Below are 18,485 nucleotides of genomic sequence, written 5' to 3'. Positions count from 1 at the left end.
CACGTCATTTTCCACAACCAAAATAGAACAACTATGTATCTTGTCACATCCACCATGCAAAATATAACCTTTATCTCTCCCTATACATGTCACAAATTAAAAACCAGCTAAGTTTAACCATCAAAGGGAAAATCCATTTCGATGCCATAAACTAAAATAAGCAAATCATATCATCCTCAGAAACACAAATACTATAAAACAACTTTGACAAATCTTTGGACCTTGCACAACGTTTTGTAGTTTCAAAATCTGCCCAAAATACAACACAACGTTGTGCCAATATAGACTTATTCTGGTTTTCTTCCAAGGCCTATTGCATGCATGCATATGCATGCAATTTGGTTCTGGGGGGTTGCTTGGTTAGTTATTTGGGTTGATCAAGAACTTTGTTCTTCACTGTTTGAAATAACAAAAGCCCTACCCAATCACCAACAACAAATAAGGTTTTGAGAAAATGAGTTGCCTCAATTGCTGCAAGACTGCTGAGGTCGAATCGCCATCTTACCGGGAAGCGTTGGCAGAGAGTGCAAAACGGAGAATGTCCAGAGGCTATATAACATTCAAATCATTAGCCGCCGCTGTGTCACTCAAAACAGGTATTTGATCTGCCCTGTTGCATTTACTTCTTGTTTAATATATTAAAGAGCAGGTTCGAGGTTTGAAAATCAAGAAGAGGGGTGGTTCATGAAAATTTTGAAAGGAATTATATAATTATAATAAATTGATACTGCAAGGTATTTAGAGTCCGTTTGAGAAATAGCAGAAGTTACTTTTTCTGACTTTTGAATTATGAAAAGTCACAATACGCTTGTTTTGCACTATTTTAAAAAGAACTTTTAACTTTTCGAAAAGTTAATTCATATCTTTTTGAAGAAGTAAAAATATATGACTTCTCCTCCTCGACATTCTTTCATTTTCGTAAAAAAAAAAAACCTCAAAACAAAAAAATCTACTTTCATTTTTGGCTCTGTAAAAAAATACTGGAAATACTAGTCCCACCCCCATTTTCACCCAAGGTTACATCTGTTAGAAGCATTCGTTTTTCACCATCAATTTCACGTAATGATTTATCTGCTAAAAATATTGACCCTCTACCACTATTTTAAAACAATGTTCCATCTGAACCGCTTATTGCATATATTCCTTCCAGTTTTTTTTTTAAATCATTTTACCACTCTATTTTTATTATTAAATTTGTATTTAAGTGGTATAAAATCTCAGATTTAATTTTATTTTTTTCCCATGAGATTTTATTTTTATATAGCTGCTATAATTTTTATAGTTAGTTATAGCAAATTCTTGATCCCAATAAAAGAGGAGGGAATTCTAATAGAAATAAAATAAAATAAAAAACAGTAACAAAATATACATTGACACACATTTCACATTTATTTTTTATTTTTATCTACCATATCGTACATAATAAAACAGCAAATACTAACTACACAATAATTTCTTTGGCATTGCCATCAAGATTATTGTAAATTAAAATTTTATTACTATTTACCACATACAAGAACACCGTGATGAAGTAGAAGAACCAGTTTCTACCTAAAAAATGGAATTAATAAGAGAGCAAATAAAGAATTAATTGCCTAAACAATTGTAATCTTAGTGATTAGGTTATAGAAAAGTATTTGTTATCATCGTTGTTTTAATATTCATTTTTTGTGAAAAAAAAATGGTATTTTTTGAGTTATTTATCTAAGAGCTACGACTTTAAAATAAGTACTTTTATAACTAAAAATTCAAACACAAAATAACTTATTTATAAGTTGCTATTTTATTTAAGTTGTTTATCGAAGGTGGCCTTAATGAATTCGATTTCAGAAGCCAGAGAGATTATTCCATGATAGCTTTTGAAGAAAATTTTGCATAATGAGTTTGAGTTAGAGCATAATCCATGAAATGTCATGCTTCAAATGGAAATGTTGATGATCATTAATATAAATTACATGGACTAAAACTGCAGGTAGCAGCAAGCATAGACAAATCAATGAACAGATTAAAAAATACGGAGAAGTGAAGAATGATATCAAGGTGTTCACATACAATCAAATTGCTGAAGCAACAGAAAATTTCAATTCTGATAACCTTCTTGGAGAAGGAGGATTTGGTTCTGTCTACAAAGGTTACATATGTGATCAGGTATGTATGATGTATCACTCTCTTGCGTAATACAGGTTCTGAGAATCTCATGTTGAATATTTTGTTGTTCAGCATGTAGCAATGAAGCAACTGAACAGGCAAGGAGCACAAGGAACAAGAGAATTTTATGCAGAGGTTTTGATGCTAAGTTTGGTGAAGCATCCAAACCTTGTACAGCTAGTTGGTTATTGTACAGAAGATGAACATAGGGTTTTGGTCTATGAGTACATGGCCAAAGGAAGCTTGGAAAATCACCTCCTAGGTATGTATGGTGTGACCAGAAAGATCATAATTTTGTATCTTTTTCTCTTAACATGAACAAATAGGTTGCAGTACTGAAAAGACTTAAATTATTGCAGACCTAGGCGAGGGTAAGAAGCCTTTGGATTGGCACACAAGGATGAAAATTGCTGAGGGAGCAGCCAGAGGGCTTGAGTATTTGCATAGCTCTGCAGATCCTCCGGTTATATATCGTGATTTCAAGTCATCTAATATACTATTAGACGAAGATTTCAATGCAAAACTTTCCGATTTTGGACTAGCTAAGATTGCTCCAAATGGTCAGGGAACTATCACATCCAGGGTGATGGGAACCTTTGGCTACTGTGCACCAGAATATGCTTCTGGTGGTCAATTAACCACAAAATCAGATGTTTACAGTTTTGGTGTGGTGTTCTTGGAAATAATCACTGGCAGGAGAGTAATTGACACTACAAGAGATATTGAGGAGCAAAACTTGATTGAATGGGTATGTTAAATGCAATTTTCCTCTTCAAAAATCACATGTGATATTAATTAGGAATCTTGGAACATGAAGCTTAATGGTTGCACTTGTTTTGAATATGGCAGGCACAACCTCTTCTCAAGGATAAGAAGCAGTTCAGTCTAATTGCTGATCCTTTGCTTAATGGCCAGTTCCCTGCAAAGGGTCTATTTCAAGCACTTGCAGTGGCAGCAATGTGTCTCCAAGAGGATCCTGAGAAACGACCTGACATGGACGATGTTGTAACGGCTCTAGCAATTCTATCGGCGACCAAGACCGACGAAAAAGATGGTGCTGGCGAAGCAGTAAAAACTGGCGGGCATGTCGAATCTTTCAGAGCAGCAGAATCATTCAACAAGGAAGAGCAAAGGGGATAGCTTCATTTACCACAAAGTAGGATTCACTATAACATTTGAGAAAACAAAGAAGAAGTTGCTGTACAAATATGAACTTCTTTAGGAATGCTTCTGTTTCTGTACCAAAATTTTAGGCTGTCCTTTTTTCTCTTCCTTCTTTTTTATGGGGATTGAATGAGGATATCCATTGGATTCAGAATTTTTCTTTTTTAAGTTCCCCCCAAGTATTCATGTTTCTATTACATTTCAACCTTTGAATATCTGTTATTGAAATCCAAAATACAAAATGTAAGCTCCCGAATTACAAGATATTTGAAATTGATAATGAAAATTGACCATGCCATTCTTTTATTGTTTACTGTCCCATCCTTTCACACTGCTAACTCTTATCTGTAGAACACTGAGATTTTATATTAAATCTTGAATATGTAAAGCTAGCAGTACATTGAAGGCATGAAATAAAACACACAGGATCTAACAGTGAACATGGAAAGTAATAAGAGATAAGTTGCCAGAGTCTGGCAACACAATTTTGAAAGTTAACATGAATATGCTGCATTGCCACACACTATAAGAAAGTGAGGAACTCTTAAGAGAATCAGAGGCTCAGAGGTGAAAGTTGTTGAAGTCATTCCTCAGAATCCTGTAGCTGTAACCAGGAATTCTGTTCAATTGATTGCTATCAGCTACTTCTGATACAGAACAGATTTTGGGGAGGAAGAACCCACTTGTGCCTTTTCTCTTCTTCCTCTTCCATGTTGGTAGCAAGTCCCAGAGACTTGACCTGCTGGACATGGAAAAGCTTCTGCAAGAAGCCATGTTCATGTCCAGAAAGTGTTGCTGAGGTTTCTGTGCTAACTCAAACTTGGTGAAGTATTCAATTTCCTTCCTCACTAGAGATCCAATGGTGCCCCTTGTGCCTATGGCAACTGGAGCAGGAAAAGCCATTTCCTTTTGGAATGGTAGTTAGTTATTGCACTTCATTCTGCATTGCTCCTTGTAATGCATAGATATATAGTTTGAAAGTGAGTGAGGCTTCTAAATGAAGCAAAGTGTGGTGATGGTTCTGCAATTAATTAATTTTCAATGTGGGAGCATCTTACCTTTGGATCTTGATATTATAAATATTGCATACTGAAGTGCTTTATGAAAAAGTAAAAGCATGAAATTTTCCATAATGGAGACATTAAAAAGTTGATACAGTCATCATATCCAAGTTTCTGCAACGAAAAAAGAAAACCAGCATGTTTTCAGGGCATGTGCTTTAACCCTTAAAACTTTTTATATGATTCTCATGGACACTGATAAGTGGTAGCTAGGAATTTTATTAGTTTAGTGGTCACCATACATAATCCTCATATGAAAGAGGTTTTATTCTTTTGTATATTCCATAAATTCCTCTGAAATTAATGTACAGACAAATTTGAAAAAAATAAGAGCGCTCAGTGGTTCACTTTATTCTTAATCTGTCAATTCATAGTCAAAGTTATTCTCCGCCTTTCATGCCTTGGCTACTGGAAAAAGAGCTCATCTTTCATCGTCATCATCATCATCATCAACATTTTGGGTATCAATTCTATTGGTTTTATTGCTGTTGGTATCTTCGCTCCATTACTAGATAATCATATTAATCGATCACTAATATAAAATAACAAGAACCCAAAATATCTTTTAAAGTGAAGAGGTACATAAGTAAGGAAATAATGACCTTAAATTAATAACGATTATGGAAGTTTGACTTCTCGTTGCAGTTTCTTTTCTTCCTGCCATCAGGTGGACAAGTAGCTAACGAAAAATGTTATATTTGCCCTTCCTCAATTTCTTACGTTTTTTTTTTTATTTTTTTTAATATTCTATAATATTTCTTCGATCACATGAATCTGAATAGAATCCAAAGGAAAGTAAAATTTAGTATCCTGATCCATCATTCCTAAGCGGAGGAATATCAATCAGCTTGGATTGTTTTGTAAAATATAAATACAAGTAGTTTGGTATAAAGTTCCATATACTAAAAAAAAAGGTACCTCCAATGAACACAGATTATACAGAAAATACAATTCCAGCATTTAAATCCGAAAAAAAAAAACCTCTCTGAAACTTAAAAATACTTTATCTAATTATCTAAACACACACTTCCATTCCTAAATCATTTTTTACCCTCTTTTAACTCTAGAGTACAGTACAGTGAACTTTACAGATTTCAGTACAAGGCCATCATCCACAAGATGGTTAAGGTGGGGATAAATTATTTCTCCAAAACAACTTGTCAGGGAGCAATCAGATTCCCCGCATTCAGCTGAGATCAAATCTTAATACCATAACAACAGAACAAAGGAAAAAATGATACATACTACATCCCTATCTCATGGAGTAAAGAATAGACGATGCACATCCTCTACAACCCTCAAAATCCTCAGAATAGGACATCCGTTGTAATTCTATAAGAAAGAGCGTTTTTTTGGTTTTTTCTCATCCTTTTTTCAGGCGAAAGAGTTATTGTATGTGAGGGAGATGGCACACGTACCGTAATCTCCTATGCGAGGCGAGAGCATGTTCCAAAGCAAGATGGATACTAGCACCCTCCCTGAACAATGAATCATACAGATGGCAAACAAATTGAGACAGTTCCACTTCATCGTCATTCCAAAAAGACAAAGTGCGGTCACCATTTTTCTCAGCATCACTATCTTCCCAGTCACTTAAGGGACTGTCAGGTGCAGTGTCATCATCTGCTTCATCCTCTCCAATTTCGAACTTGCCATTATTTTCCATCACAAACAATTCCCCAGTGCCATCAAATGTAGCCAACTGACTTTCAGGGGGTTCATTTGAAGGGCATATAACCGCTTTTGCACCAGAGTCCAAAAACGCCTTAATAAGAGCCTGAGTGGGTCCATATGTACCTGTGCAAATGATGATCCTGTCCCTCCAGGCTCCAACCTAGGTTATTTAAGGCGTCGGTTAAAGAAGGAAATCAGGAATGAGTCATATATTACATTTCTTTGAATGAAACAAGATCCCCACACAGCTTGCAAACTCTTTCCCATCCCCATGGAAAAAGTAAAATGCTTTGGCGCAAGGGATAGAAGATATTTCGTTTTTCTTTTATATTAATATAAAAGATATTAAATTTACAGAAACTCTTCTGCATGAAACCGCAAACATGGGAAGCAAAATTCTGGTTATAATTGATGCTAAGAACATCTACATGCTACAACAAAAGGGAAGTTATCACTGTTGCTTCTCTTCAATCAAAAACAGTGTTTCAAAATTAGATCAATTATTTAAAAAAAAAAAAAACTCACAAAAACAAAAAAGGAGGCCAAAAGAAAGGTTTGAGTAAAATAAACCGGACCATATCTCACATTGATAGTAATATATTATCATAAACTATAATCAAACTTCTTAAGCAGTAAAACATAGATTCTATTATAAATCTCTAAACAGACGTATGTGTATTTTCTTCTCTCTTTTTCCGGCGAGGTTTTGTTAAACAGTAAAACACCAAGATGATGGAAAGACAGATCTGTACAATATGTAATCACATACCATCCATCGAACATCCTCAGGTGTTAAATGCATAGAAGGGACTGTCCTGCGGAACATGTAGGAACTTATTTCTTGTTCATCTTCCAAAACCTTTAACGAAGATAACCAAACAGCTTTTAAATACATGTAATTATTTGAATAATAAAGTTGTGAAGAATATAAGGGGAAGAAGACATACCATGGTTTGGCGGCTTAAGTATCTATGGACAATGTCTCCAATTTGGAAATGGGGCTTAAAGGCAACCAACTCCGATATGGTAGAAATATTGGACAACAGAGATGCACCCTTTCTGCGGTGGCTCCTCATTGTAGATAACAAACTGCATTTAACACTCTGTAGAAATTTCTCCGCATGTTCTCCAGGCTCAGCCACCACGAATACATCATTTTGCCAACTGAACAAATAGTCACCACTCACAACATCACCCTTCCATCTAAATTGAATATAAATATATATAAGCAAATATATATATAAGAAAATACCTCACAATTAAGCCATCTAAGTCATTTTGAAGGGCCAAATGTATAACGCCCAATTGTGGTGAATTCTGCAATCTCTCATGCAATGATTTGACAGGCGCCGACAGCTGTCTAAGTCCTCGGGGAGACGCTGGAGGTGATGAAGCTATTTTCCCTGATGGGCCATCTAAACTTAAAGGTGGAACCAGATCAATCCGTCCAATCCTCTGACCAACATCAGGACTATATACAAGTGGACTTGAAGGGAAGCTTCCTGTAAACAGAGGTGACACAAATGGAGTAGCGAATGTTGTTGTCAACCCTGTCCTTACAATATGAGACAAACCCTGCATGAGTGATAAACGTATCCCGCTCCGAGCACAAAATGACTCAAGCTCTCGAGCATGGTGCACTGATCTTCCTGCATCAGGATTATGTAAAGCTTCCACAAGTAGTACATTTCGCCTCCACCCCAAAGCAGGGCCACTAGCACCTGACAAAGAAAAGTGAAGAGAATCTTAATTTCTGAAATGAGAGATTAGTATCAATAGTGAAACCTCGCATGATAGAAAGCAAGTCAACCACAATACCTTCATTTGATTCCCCTGTCTTGGATACTTTAGATCTTATATTCTCGAAAAGCTTCTCTTCATGCTGGAAAGGCAGAATCAATCTCTCAGAGAGATTTTCAAATGCCAGATAATTCTTTTGTATATATTCATCAACTGCAGACTCCAGTTTCATCCAGACAGTTGGATCCGTCTCATCAAGTTCCATATCACAACGTTCATCAACTGCAAGACAAAGCACAGACAACTAAATTTCTTCTGAGAATATAATGATACTTCACTATCAAATAAGGAGAAGAAAGTTACACTTCAACGGTAAAAAGAAATATGTAGCAACTTGATTCAAATAGAAATAGCTGAAGAGAAAAAGAAATATTTTTCAAATTCCTCAATGTAAAAAAATGAAGTACCAGGATTGAAACGAAAATACTGTATCTCAGGAAGCATAGGCAGCAGTGTACTTAAAACTTCCTCAACCCGCTCAACAGAGCATGCACTCTCGATCAATACCTGTCCTGTATCCAGATACCGCCAACCCCCTTTCCGCACCTACCAAAGCAAATACATATGATAATATTCTAACTTGAGCTTCAAAGCCAATCACATATCTCCTATATTCAATATTACTAGACTATGTTAAAATTTTCACATGACCTTAATAATGTGTAGGTTTTCACTAAGGTGGGCCTAACTTAGGTGACACCCAAGGATCTAATTAATGGTGAAAATTTTCACATGACATTTTAATGTTAAATTGTCGAATGAGACAATCCAGTCCCCTATAATACATAGACCAAACTATAAAGTCCAGTGTAACCTGACATTTAAAAAAATAAAAAATCAAATCAAATCAAATCAAAGAAGTAATGTTATTTAAAAGAAGAGTATGACATTACAAAGGGCATGGAAGGAGAGGAGAACCTCAAAACAAGATATAAGAATCGACAACTACATCAAAAAAAACACAACAACAATAATAATAATAAAAGACATTTCTAGATAATTACACAACATGAATGTGGAACTAGCATACAGAAATGAGTAGTTACCTTTGTTGGAATAGAACCACACCCTAATGAAACCAGGCAATCAATTTTTGTGTCAGGCCACAGAAGCTGGGCTTCTCTTATGGCAAAAACTGTTGGATTGTTTGCCACTATTGCACCATCTTGCCAGCGATTAATATCTTAAGGCACGATGCAAGATGAAAAGATTAAAAAGTTAATAATGGAACAAATATTTTTGTAACGGAATGTAAACAATAGCAATGCAGTTGGTACCATCTGAAAAATCATCAAGATAATAAGGCGCAGCAGATGAAGCTCTGATAGCCTGCCACACTTGATGCTTACAGCTTCCAATGAACGCACTGCGCTTAGAGCCAACTGGTGCACCTGTTGAAGAAGGAGCCAACAAGGTTACCCCTGAACTTTCTGATGTCGTAAGAGCCACCTCTGGTGTACCAGCAGGATACTGCATTCAGATAATAAAATTGTATATGTACACGAATGTTTATGGTGAGAGAGAGTGAGAAATAATATATTAGTAAAACATACATGAACAAGCTGTAATTTTATTATCATCCAGCAAAACCATGGAAAAGAAAAAATATTAGCCTCCCACCTGATAATTGCGGAATATGAAGGGCTGTCCAGGCATGACGCTCACCAGGGTTGATACAACAAAAACTTTTGGCACATTTTTTACAGCAGAATCTATCATTAGATCCCCATCCTCATCATCACACAATTCTTTCAATAGACTCTCAAACTGCTCTGCACTGTGCTGCAAAATAATAATTCATAATTCAAATTTTACAATATCTTTTTTCTATAGAATATAACAAACCGATAATGGAAAGCATAAAACTTAATCCTAAACTATACCATGTCATCTCAGAATTTCCAAGATACATGCTGCTATCGAGAAAAAATAGAGGAAGTTACAAAAGCATATGTTGAATATAACAAGAGAAGATGGCATCCATACTTTTGATCCATGAACAACAACTCTAAAACTCTGTGATGAACTCTTATATAGTTGATCTAACTTTTCTTTCCAGGTAGCAGCTTCATTATCCTTGGGCACAGGTTCAGCAAAAACAACCTTCCCTGGTTCAAATGCCAGTCAATATTTCACTTAATATTGAAGGGGAATTTATAGATCAATATGTAATATTCATGAGAGTCCTAAGGAGCATCCTCACCAAGATTTTTGTATATATCTTCACATTGTTCCAAAGTCATCAACTTAATCCCAAGGGCAACAGCCAGCATTCCACCCGTTGATGTGCCACATATTAAATCAAACAACTCATGTATTTGTTTTCCAGTTCCCCTTTCAATTTCCTTAAGCATTCTCACAGTTGCCAGACCTTTCATCCCCCCTCCATCCATTGAGAGTATGCGGAGTCCTTGCTTCGGCACTTGTCTCCCTCTTATTGCACGTCGCAGGTTCTCATTTTCTCCTACAAAGGCATAAAATTAAAAGAGCTGCCCAATAATCAGATAAAACTTTCGGGAAAACACAGATACATCATAGAGACAGACCAAGAATTGCCAAAGCACGAGCAGCAGCTTTATAAACACGTGGCTCAACTGCAACAGTCAGTCGTAAGAGAAATTCTCGCAAGCTCTCAGAAGTAACAAGTATACGACGATTCTCTGGACAGAAAGCCAAGTTGCCAACAGCTAACAGAGCTAACCGTTGTACCTATAGAAAGACAAACATAAAAAATTAACGGACGTGAAATTAATCCGTTAGACTGCTGGCTATGACCAGATGCTAGAAAACTTGCCTCTGGATCTTTATGGGCACACAAATTTTTCAAAGATTTCAGAACATCCTTGTTCAACATCTTCTCAGCTACAGCATCAGATGCGAAAGCCAACTTCACCACAACTTGCAATACAGATATTACCTCTTCCCGACCCATAGATTTCATAACTGTTCCAATGGGTTGCATGATATCTGCTTTGATCAGCTGCAGTGCAACAGACACATCGGAGGCAAGAGCTGAAAGAGCATAGCAGGCTTGTTCAACCTGTAATATAATAAGGATGGTCACAATCCCAAAAACGGCAAGATATTATTAACATATTCTGATGTCTAGAACCATTGAAATATACCACATGATGGTTGTCACTACTTATCATGCTAATAAGCTGTCTCACTGCATTCTCATCTTTGCCAACAACCACTCTATTTCCTACATCTTGCATTATCTTTGCAAGTGCAGAGGCTAATAAAGGGTGATGACAAGAAGAAAAGCGGAATATAAGAGAAAAGAAGGCACTGAGTTTATGCCTAGATGCAAAATACGAATTGTTTTCCATCTGCAATGACCAGAAAAGAACATTAGCTGAATATTCAAAGGGTTTCAAGAGAATAGTCCAGTTATTTGTTATAAAAAAAGCCACCTCTATTTGCACATTGATTGATCTCAAATTATCATCTGCCACAATCCTAATATTTGCGAGTGAAAGGTGGCGAAGTTTGACGAGGGGCAAAATTTCAGGAAGAAACTCCAGAGGATTTCCAAATAGCCTGAGCACCCGTAGTTCAGCCATAGCCCTGTCATAACCATAGGTAACAATAAGGTCTGAGTATAAAGTATTTTTATATTAAATGGTCATGTCCAAAAACCTGAAGTCAAGAAGTGGTCGAACTAGCTTGTTGTGTTCCAATGACAACTCCTCCAACTTAACACACTGTCTCAGTTCAACTGCTCAAAAAACTAAAAAATCAGATACATCACCCAAAGGTCTCAGTTACTTAAAGGAAATATCTAACCAGCATAGGGGCCACATTGAACAGTAAACAGTACAAGCTAAGCTTTCCCAGTTAGAAGCATCTAATTATCTAGTATATCTAGCGCAGTAGTAGAAGCATGGCTTGTTACTTTATGCTAGTCTTGTCTCCCCGTGATTACTTGCTATACTTATTAGGAATTTACAACCCACACACACTGGCAATTCTCACATGAAAGCTTACCAGGCACAGAAATAAGCATGTTGTTGTCAACTCTGAGCACTCTTAAGCTTCTCTGCTGACCAAGATCAGGAGGCAAAACTGTCAGTTTGTTGTTGTCAAGAATAAGTTTTTCAAGATGTGGCAACTGAGTAAGCTGTACTGGAAGCACCTGTGCAAAAGCATGCATTGATCCAACTCAAGTGAGTTCAACTTCCAACCAACTCAAAAGAATTGAATCACATCCTAAAATACCAGGAAAATAAAGAGCAACACAGAATCACACAATTCAAGTCTTCCATAGCGAATTCCTACAATTTGGAAATCATCCTCCATACCACATTAGCATCTTAAGCTACCAGGTTCACAAAATTCACTTGTCAGAAGTTACCAGTCCACAATACGATGGGACTGTATATCTTCTTAATCCCAGGGAAAACAAAATCACAAGCCACAAAAATATCAAAGCATTCGATACCTTACGACCAAAGAAAAGCTACAATTGAATTTTCTCTTGCACAAAAAAACCACAATATCACATAGGTTGCAAAAATTCATTCCACAAAAAATACAAAAGCTCACCGATAAGCCACAGCCGCAGAGACTAAGCACCGATACACTACTCCAATGGTCGCCACATCCAGCAACCCCCTCGGCCACCGCCGGCGGCGCAGAGGAGGCCAAATTAGACCGCAGAAGCCGAATCAGAACACTGGTGCCATCGCTATGCTGCCCCGAGGCAACAGCCTTGCTCATCGTGATGGCCCTGAGCGGTTCCCTCCTCTTCAAAACCTCCATGTTCAAATTCACGCCATCATCGTCCTCCTTCGGCCTCAGCTCCACAACTACGGTGTCCTGCGGCAACGGCAGAGCCACCATTAGCTGCGACTGAAGCTTGAGCGCCGTCTGATCCTCATCCTCCGACGCCGACCATTCCAGCTCGATACGGAACCCTAGCTCCTGCTCCTGCGGGATCAGTGAAGAAGCCGACGCAGATGACGTGCGATTGAGAGCTTCTCGCAGATCGTCGGTGCCGTAGTTGAGAGTGAGGTGGAAGATCTCGGAGGGCCTCTTCCACCCCAATCCCCAAGACATTGTGCCGAATCTTCAGCTATGGTGTCATCGAAGTATCGACATTCAGGTTCTGCCAAGGATCACGCTCCCTGAAGAACCGAGAATGAATCGAATGGAGTGAAATCAGGGAAGCAGGGACTCGGAGATTGAACTGGGATTCGAAGTGCGAATGCGATCGAAGTTATTCCTGTGGAAATGTGAAGATATAGAAACTGCAAGCTTTGTAAGGTTTAGACGGAGATCGAGGAGGAAGAAGAAGAAGTAGAAAGAAGACGACGGTAAACGCGTTGTCGTTTTCTTTGTTTGAAGTAGACGGCGGCGTCGTATTTACTTTGCTTATATGAAATTCAGAAATTGTGCTAATGTTGTCCAAATCATCATATCGTTATTGCAAAATTAATTTCGAGTCTATATATATATAACTAAATTAAAATTTAAATATAATTATTCAACTCCAAATAATCTAAGTTAAATAAGCTTATTATTAAGGCGATCAAGTTTTTTAATGTCAATTTATCAAAGTCGAGATTTAAAAGAAAAAGGGTGTTATCCCAGTTGTAAAAAAATTATGGGACTTTGAAGTGTATTTTTTATTTTTGGTAAATTAACAAGGTATATAAAATTATACTACCTAAAAAATAATTATATTTGACTAATCTGATGTGATTAGAATGATATTGTGTTTTTAGTGATTTAGGTAGATTGACATATTTGAAGGATGCAGCCATGGTTTCCGTCTTTGACTCATTGGCCACCATCCACCGACATTGGTTGATTTTTTTTTTTTTTTTTGTTAATAAAAAGAATAATTTAGAGAATCTCAATTTGAATTAGGTTGATCACAAACTATGATTAACGTTTAATAATCTCGATTTTCCAATTGAAGCTGCATAATGTTCTAAATTTGAATGAAGACTTTGACCACCTTCGTAAATTTTTTCAAAAAGAAAAAATTATAAATATATTACATGTTATATGATTTAGGAATATGATTACAATGATATAAGTATCATAAAACTTGCACTGAATTCGTTGACAAAAAGGAGGGAAGGGTTGTGATCAATTTATGGTTGTCTTCTTCAATGTTAGTTTATCCATTTATTTACCCGTGTGAAACCTTAAATATTGCTTCTTTATTAATATTCTTATTCAATAAGCCACCCTTCAATATGTTAAACCCTTTAATTTTCTTTTCAAATTCCAAAGAAACAATTGAGAAAGAAATGCTATTCATTAATAATCCACGTTTGGCTGTGGCTATGCTGTTTTATGATCTGGGTTCTCCATCTTTCATTCTCAACATAAATGTATTTCATGATTAACTTTGATACAGGAAAAATAAATATAACATTATAATAATCATTTTACTGAAAATATAACTATAGTGGTTGCATTAGATTCTTTTTTCTTCTTTTTTGGGCTGGTATTTTTTTCCCGTTCACGCTCATGATATGTTTTTAACGGCCCAATCCACAAAGGTTGGCCGTTCTTTGGGCCCAATATATGTTAACAAAAACATCAAATCTCTCTTTAATTATATCAAAATCATGACAAAAAAAAAGATATTGCCAGAATATATCTTATCTCTAATGACATGATTGAATAGTCATCACTTTAACAATGAATCATTATGTAAAGGACTAATTTTAATATCTACGTCAGAATAACTAAATCATGGTAATTGTATTAACCTATAATTCATAAGAATGGATTTTGTTCTTATAGACTCCCATAGTTTTTGCAACTGAATCGAAATATTTTGTTAAATCTTCCTGAACTTGCCTCTCTGCAAATATTAACTCCACAGCATTTCTTGATAATTCAAACAATTCCCTCTTTCCCAGCCCTGTAAAGACTTGCACATGCAAGTTATCAAAGAATTAAAAAAAAACAAAGTCAAAGGTAACTTCAAAGTTGAAAACTTAAGAGTCAGTTAGATGATTTGACAGGTTTAATTAATTGTCATTTAACGATTTTTATTTATCAACTTCACTTTAATTGCACCTGAATTTTTACCGGTGAGTAAAGTGATGAAAACCTACCGAATGCATCGGCAGCAATCTTATATTCCTTCGAGAGACTGGTGGAAAACACGCCGGAGTCATCGGTGCAGAGGACTACGGGATGTTTTGTCTTGTACAAACCAACTGCATCATTATATATGTTAATTGCAACATAATTTCATATTAAGAAAGTTGATAATTAAAAGCAGTTATACGACAATTTAGTTAAATTTATCAAATTATTTAATAATTATCAACTATCAACTTTATATAAAGTCGTACATATATTTTCACTTTATTATATAAAAAATTTCATGGTTCACTAACCACCTACCAAAATGGTGAACATGTATTGATCGAACCGTCAATGTCCTAATGTTTGACGTCAGACAGATTTCAACCTGAAAAGAAAAAAAAATCAAGACAATAATAATCTTCATAGTGGCAATATGCTATACAAAAGAAAATATAACTACCGGAATCTTGGAAGACTTGAGGATTTCCCAGTGTTCCTTTTCGAAGCAAATTGCATGGCCAATTCTCTCAGGCTTAAAATCAAGCATCTGGTGAATCTCCTTAGGATTCGGTATCTAAAAAACAAAAAGCATACATTGCAGGTGAATATAATAGTTAAAACTTAAGGAATCACAATTATGATCAGGGGTGTTAACGGTTCGGTTTGATTTGATTTTGGACCAAAAACCAACCAAACTGATATGTTCGGTTTCTATAGACACACAACTGTTCGGTTTGCTGTTTTTACAACAATCGAACCGAATCGAACCAAACCGAACCAACAACGGTTTAGTTCGGTCGGTTTTTTGGTTTTTAATTTCTAATGAGTAGAATATGAATCACAATAATTAGATGTTTAAAATAGTCAATAAACTAAAATAATAAGAGTAAAACATTGAAATGGTTAGGAGTTGGGAATTTTTATTACTAAGTTAAAAGTTAAAATGGTTAAAACATTAAAATGTATGCATATCTTCGGTTCGGTTCCTATCGAGCCAACCGAAAACCAAACCGAACCGATTGGTTTTGTAAAAAAAAAAAACAATTTCGATTTTAAATCCGTTGTTGTAATTTTCGGTTCGATTTTGCAGTAATTTTCGGTCCAATTCAGTAACTTACACCCCTAATTATGATCTTCAAAAGTGAAACTCACCTCGCCACAATGAAGAGATACATAAAGACCTTGATTGCGAGCGAATTTTAGTGCAGGCAAATAAGTATTCCTAAAAATAAAAAATACAAAATACAAAATTTAAATACATCATGAAATTAATAATTGAAAGTCATTAAATAATTTGACTAAATTATCATATAACAACTCTCAGCTATCAATTACCAGTCACCAACAAGTGGATTTCCGGAGAGGTCGATTCCGACGACTCCAAACTGCTTCATTTCAAGTGCAAGCTTGACGGTTTCCATGGCTGCTTCCGTTGTCTCCCTCCGATCAATGCTCAACAGAAGCCGAACATATATTCTTTTTCTAGAACTTCCATTGTTAGGACTGAAAAGAGTTCTAGAATCTTCTTTGTGGTGTGGAATAAAATTCACATCTACCGAAGTAACCGACCTTAGACCTTCTAATACTGCCTCAATATAGGAACCTTTGGTCATTCCTATGGCTTCATTCCTCTGCATAGAATCAACTAAACATTTTCAGTTACCAAAATTAATTAATATCAATAACTGAAATTAAGTTAATTTAATTACCTTTGGAGTAGTTCTTAACTCCAGGTACACCACATTCTCTGACGCAAAATCTTCAATCACCTATTTTTTTTTTTTTCAAAACATTCATAAATCAGTATCTTATAATTTTTATATGGAATATAAATAATATATATACCTCTCTGGTGATTCTTGTAACAATAGCATGATCGGTGGTAAGAATGCGTATGAGGTCAAATAACTGGAATACTTCTTTCACGGAGCGATTATCTGTTTGTGTGTATAAAGGCATCATAATTAATACTTAAAAAAAACTGAATTTTCAGGGAACAAAAAAAGGGACACAAAAAGCACAAAAATGAAAGCAGTTAAGTTGTCATGTCATGTTTTAATTTTCTCTTGAAACATAAATAATTTAAAATAGATTCCAATAACGCAACATGCAAGAATGTTAATAACTAACTCGTAGATATGCCTTTTTGTCCCTCTTGTTAATAAAATTGAGCTAAAAGGCTTACACACAATGCATCAAGAATCAAAATCAAGTAGGAACATAAAGAGGGACTTTATAGGTTGTGCGTGCTTGTCTTTTAGGAGCCAAAAAGATAAACAATAATAATAATAAAAGGTTATTAATATACATACACTTCATGATAATATGCTCCACTTGAGAGAAATTTATAACACCCTTTTCACCTAAGGCCTTTGTGAGTTCTCTGCAAAATAAATGAATATAGATAATAATTAAAAAAAAGAAAAGAATAAAAGGATAATGATGAAGATGAGAAGATAGAGATATGGATATACATACAGGAGTGTGGAGTCTCTAATGGATCCATTGAGATGAGCATGCAACTCCACCTTTGGCATTGACACCCACCACTCCATGTTCTTCTTTGTTAATTAGTGAATGAATCTCAAAGCAAGAACAAGAATGGAGAGAATAATATATAAGTGAAAGTGCTATGTATATTGAAACAGGGGCTAACACTATATATATTTATAGAAAAGCATCACTACTAATTACTAACACCTAACACCCACTACTAATTAGCCTAATTACTAATTACCCTTTCGGTAATTGTCGCAACAATTAGTGAATACTAAATAAGACAACGAAAATTTTCACGAACCAGCAAATATATCAAAATTTAATCATCATTCAGCCAGCATGCGTTTTTATGCTGATATTTTCTTTATATGTATTTGTTTTTTATTTGTTAAGTTTACATCCACTTTTGTTAACATGTTTATGCTGGTTGTTTGCTGGCCCAAAAGTTAAAAAATTGTTGGCCTAACAGTGCTATAACTGTTTTTGTTAGCTGATTTTCTTTGATTACTAAATAATTTATTATTATTTATATACATACAACAGGGATGGCCAGAGGCTTTCTCAGGCTGCTTGCTTCTTTCATTACCTCTCTCTATTTTCTTATTCTTTCTTCTTAACGCCTGCTTCAAATCTTAGTAATACAAAAAGTTTAATTATTATTTAATAATTCTTAATTTATATTTTTAATATTAAAATATTTAATTTAATTTTATTTAATTAATTATTATATTGAATTTTATATCAATGTGTTTAGTATTTTTTATTTTGATATAACAAAAAATTATAAATATTTTATAAATTATTATACCCATTATAAAGTGATGAAATTAAATGTGTGAATTTTTTTTATTTTCTGATAAAATTATAGTGAAAACGAGTAAAGTTGAGTGAATCTATTATTTTTTATTACACAGGAGATAAGATAAAAAAATTGAGTAATTTTTTTCGATTCGATTTTTAATTATAATGTGAACAAGTGAGTGAATCTATTTTTATTACATCAAAAAATTAAATAAAAAATAAAATAATTCTCTTTTTATTTAATTTTAATCTATCTTTTAATTTTTTATTTCAATTTCA

At 35.1% G+C, this 18,485-nt stretch overlaps 4 protein-coding genes across 5 annotated transcripts; 1 reads left to right on the top strand and 3 right to left on the bottom strand.

The window, feature by feature from the left end:
• The first annotated feature begins 224 nt into the window (after positions 1-224).
• LOC107637534 (putative serine/threonine-protein kinase PBL23) lies at positions 225-3,618 on the top strand. The gene is made up of 5 exons (XM_016340942.3): positions 225-596; positions 1,973-2,148; positions 2,221-2,410; positions 2,508-2,896; positions 2,998-3,618. The coding sequence occupies exons 1-5, from the start codon at positions 455-457 to the stop codon at positions 3,286-3,288; spliced, it is 1,188 nt and encodes a 395-aa protein (XP_016196428.1). The 5' UTR covers positions 225-454; the 3' UTR covers positions 3,289-3,618.
• A 35-nt stretch (positions 3,619-3,653) lies between these two features.
• LOC107635898 (uncharacterized) lies at positions 3,654-4,356 on the bottom strand. Its single transcript, XM_016339447.3, has one exon. The coding sequence runs from the start codon at positions 4,213-4,215 to the stop codon at positions 3,874-3,876; it is 342 nt and encodes a 113-aa protein (XP_016194933.1). The 5' UTR covers positions 4,216-4,356; the 3' UTR covers positions 3,654-3,873.
• An 844-nt stretch (positions 4,357-5,200) lies between these two features.
• Positions 5,201-13,275, bottom strand: LOC107638612 (phospholipase A I-like protein). The gene is made up of 18 exons (XM_016341956.3): positions 12,396-13,275; positions 11,838-11,985; positions 11,490-11,568; positions 11,264-11,417; positions 10,973-11,179; positions 10,642-10,887; positions 10,394-10,556; positions 10,051-10,311; positions 9,834-9,955; positions 9,468-9,629; positions 9,125-9,317; positions 8,894-9,030; positions 8,255-8,393; positions 7,866-8,069; positions 7,300-7,768; positions 6,995-7,211; positions 6,817-6,906; positions 5,201-6,207 (listed from the first exon to the last, which is right to left on the bottom strand). Exons 1-18 carry the CDS (start codon positions 12,906-12,908, stop codon positions 5,761-5,763), a joined length of 3,951 nt encoding a protein of 1,316 aa, XP_016197442.1. The 5' UTR covers positions 12,909-13,275; the 3' UTR covers positions 5,201-5,760.
• Positions 13,276-14,391: 1,116 nt separating this feature from the next.
• Positions 14,392-17,588, bottom strand: LOC107638613 (N6-mAMP deaminase). Of its 2 annotated transcripts, none has more exons than XM_016341959.3 (10): positions 17,385-17,588; positions 17,219-17,289; positions 16,752-16,843; positions 16,616-16,675; positions 16,242-16,537; positions 16,059-16,128; positions 15,367-15,480; positions 15,225-15,291; positions 14,930-15,034; positions 14,392-14,733 (listed from the first exon to the last, which is right to left on the bottom strand). In XM_016341959.3, the coding sequence occupies exons 1-10, from the start codon at positions 17,459-17,461 to the stop codon at positions 14,579-14,581; spliced, it is 1,107 nt and encodes a 368-aa protein (XP_016197445.1). In that variant the 5' UTR covers positions 17,462-17,588; the 3' UTR covers positions 14,392-14,578. The 2 variants fall into 2 exon arrangements, with proteins under 2 accessions (XP_016197445.1, XP_016197444.1); XM_016341958.3 differs by having other exon boundaries at positions 14,392-14,742; positions 17,385-17,556.
• Between the last annotated feature and the right edge of the window lie 897 nt (positions 17,589-18,485).

Source organism: Arachis ipaensis, chromosome B4 (genome assembly GCF_059453495.1).
Source record: "Arachis ipaensis isolate K30076 ecotype BB chromosome B4, ASM5945349v1, whole genome shotgun sequence".
In the NCBI taxonomy this organism is placed as follows: domain Eukaryota; kingdom Viridiplantae; phylum Streptophyta; class Magnoliopsida; order Fabales; family Fabaceae; genus Arachis; species Arachis ipaensis.
This window is presented reverse-complemented; position numbering and strand designations above follow the sequence as displayed.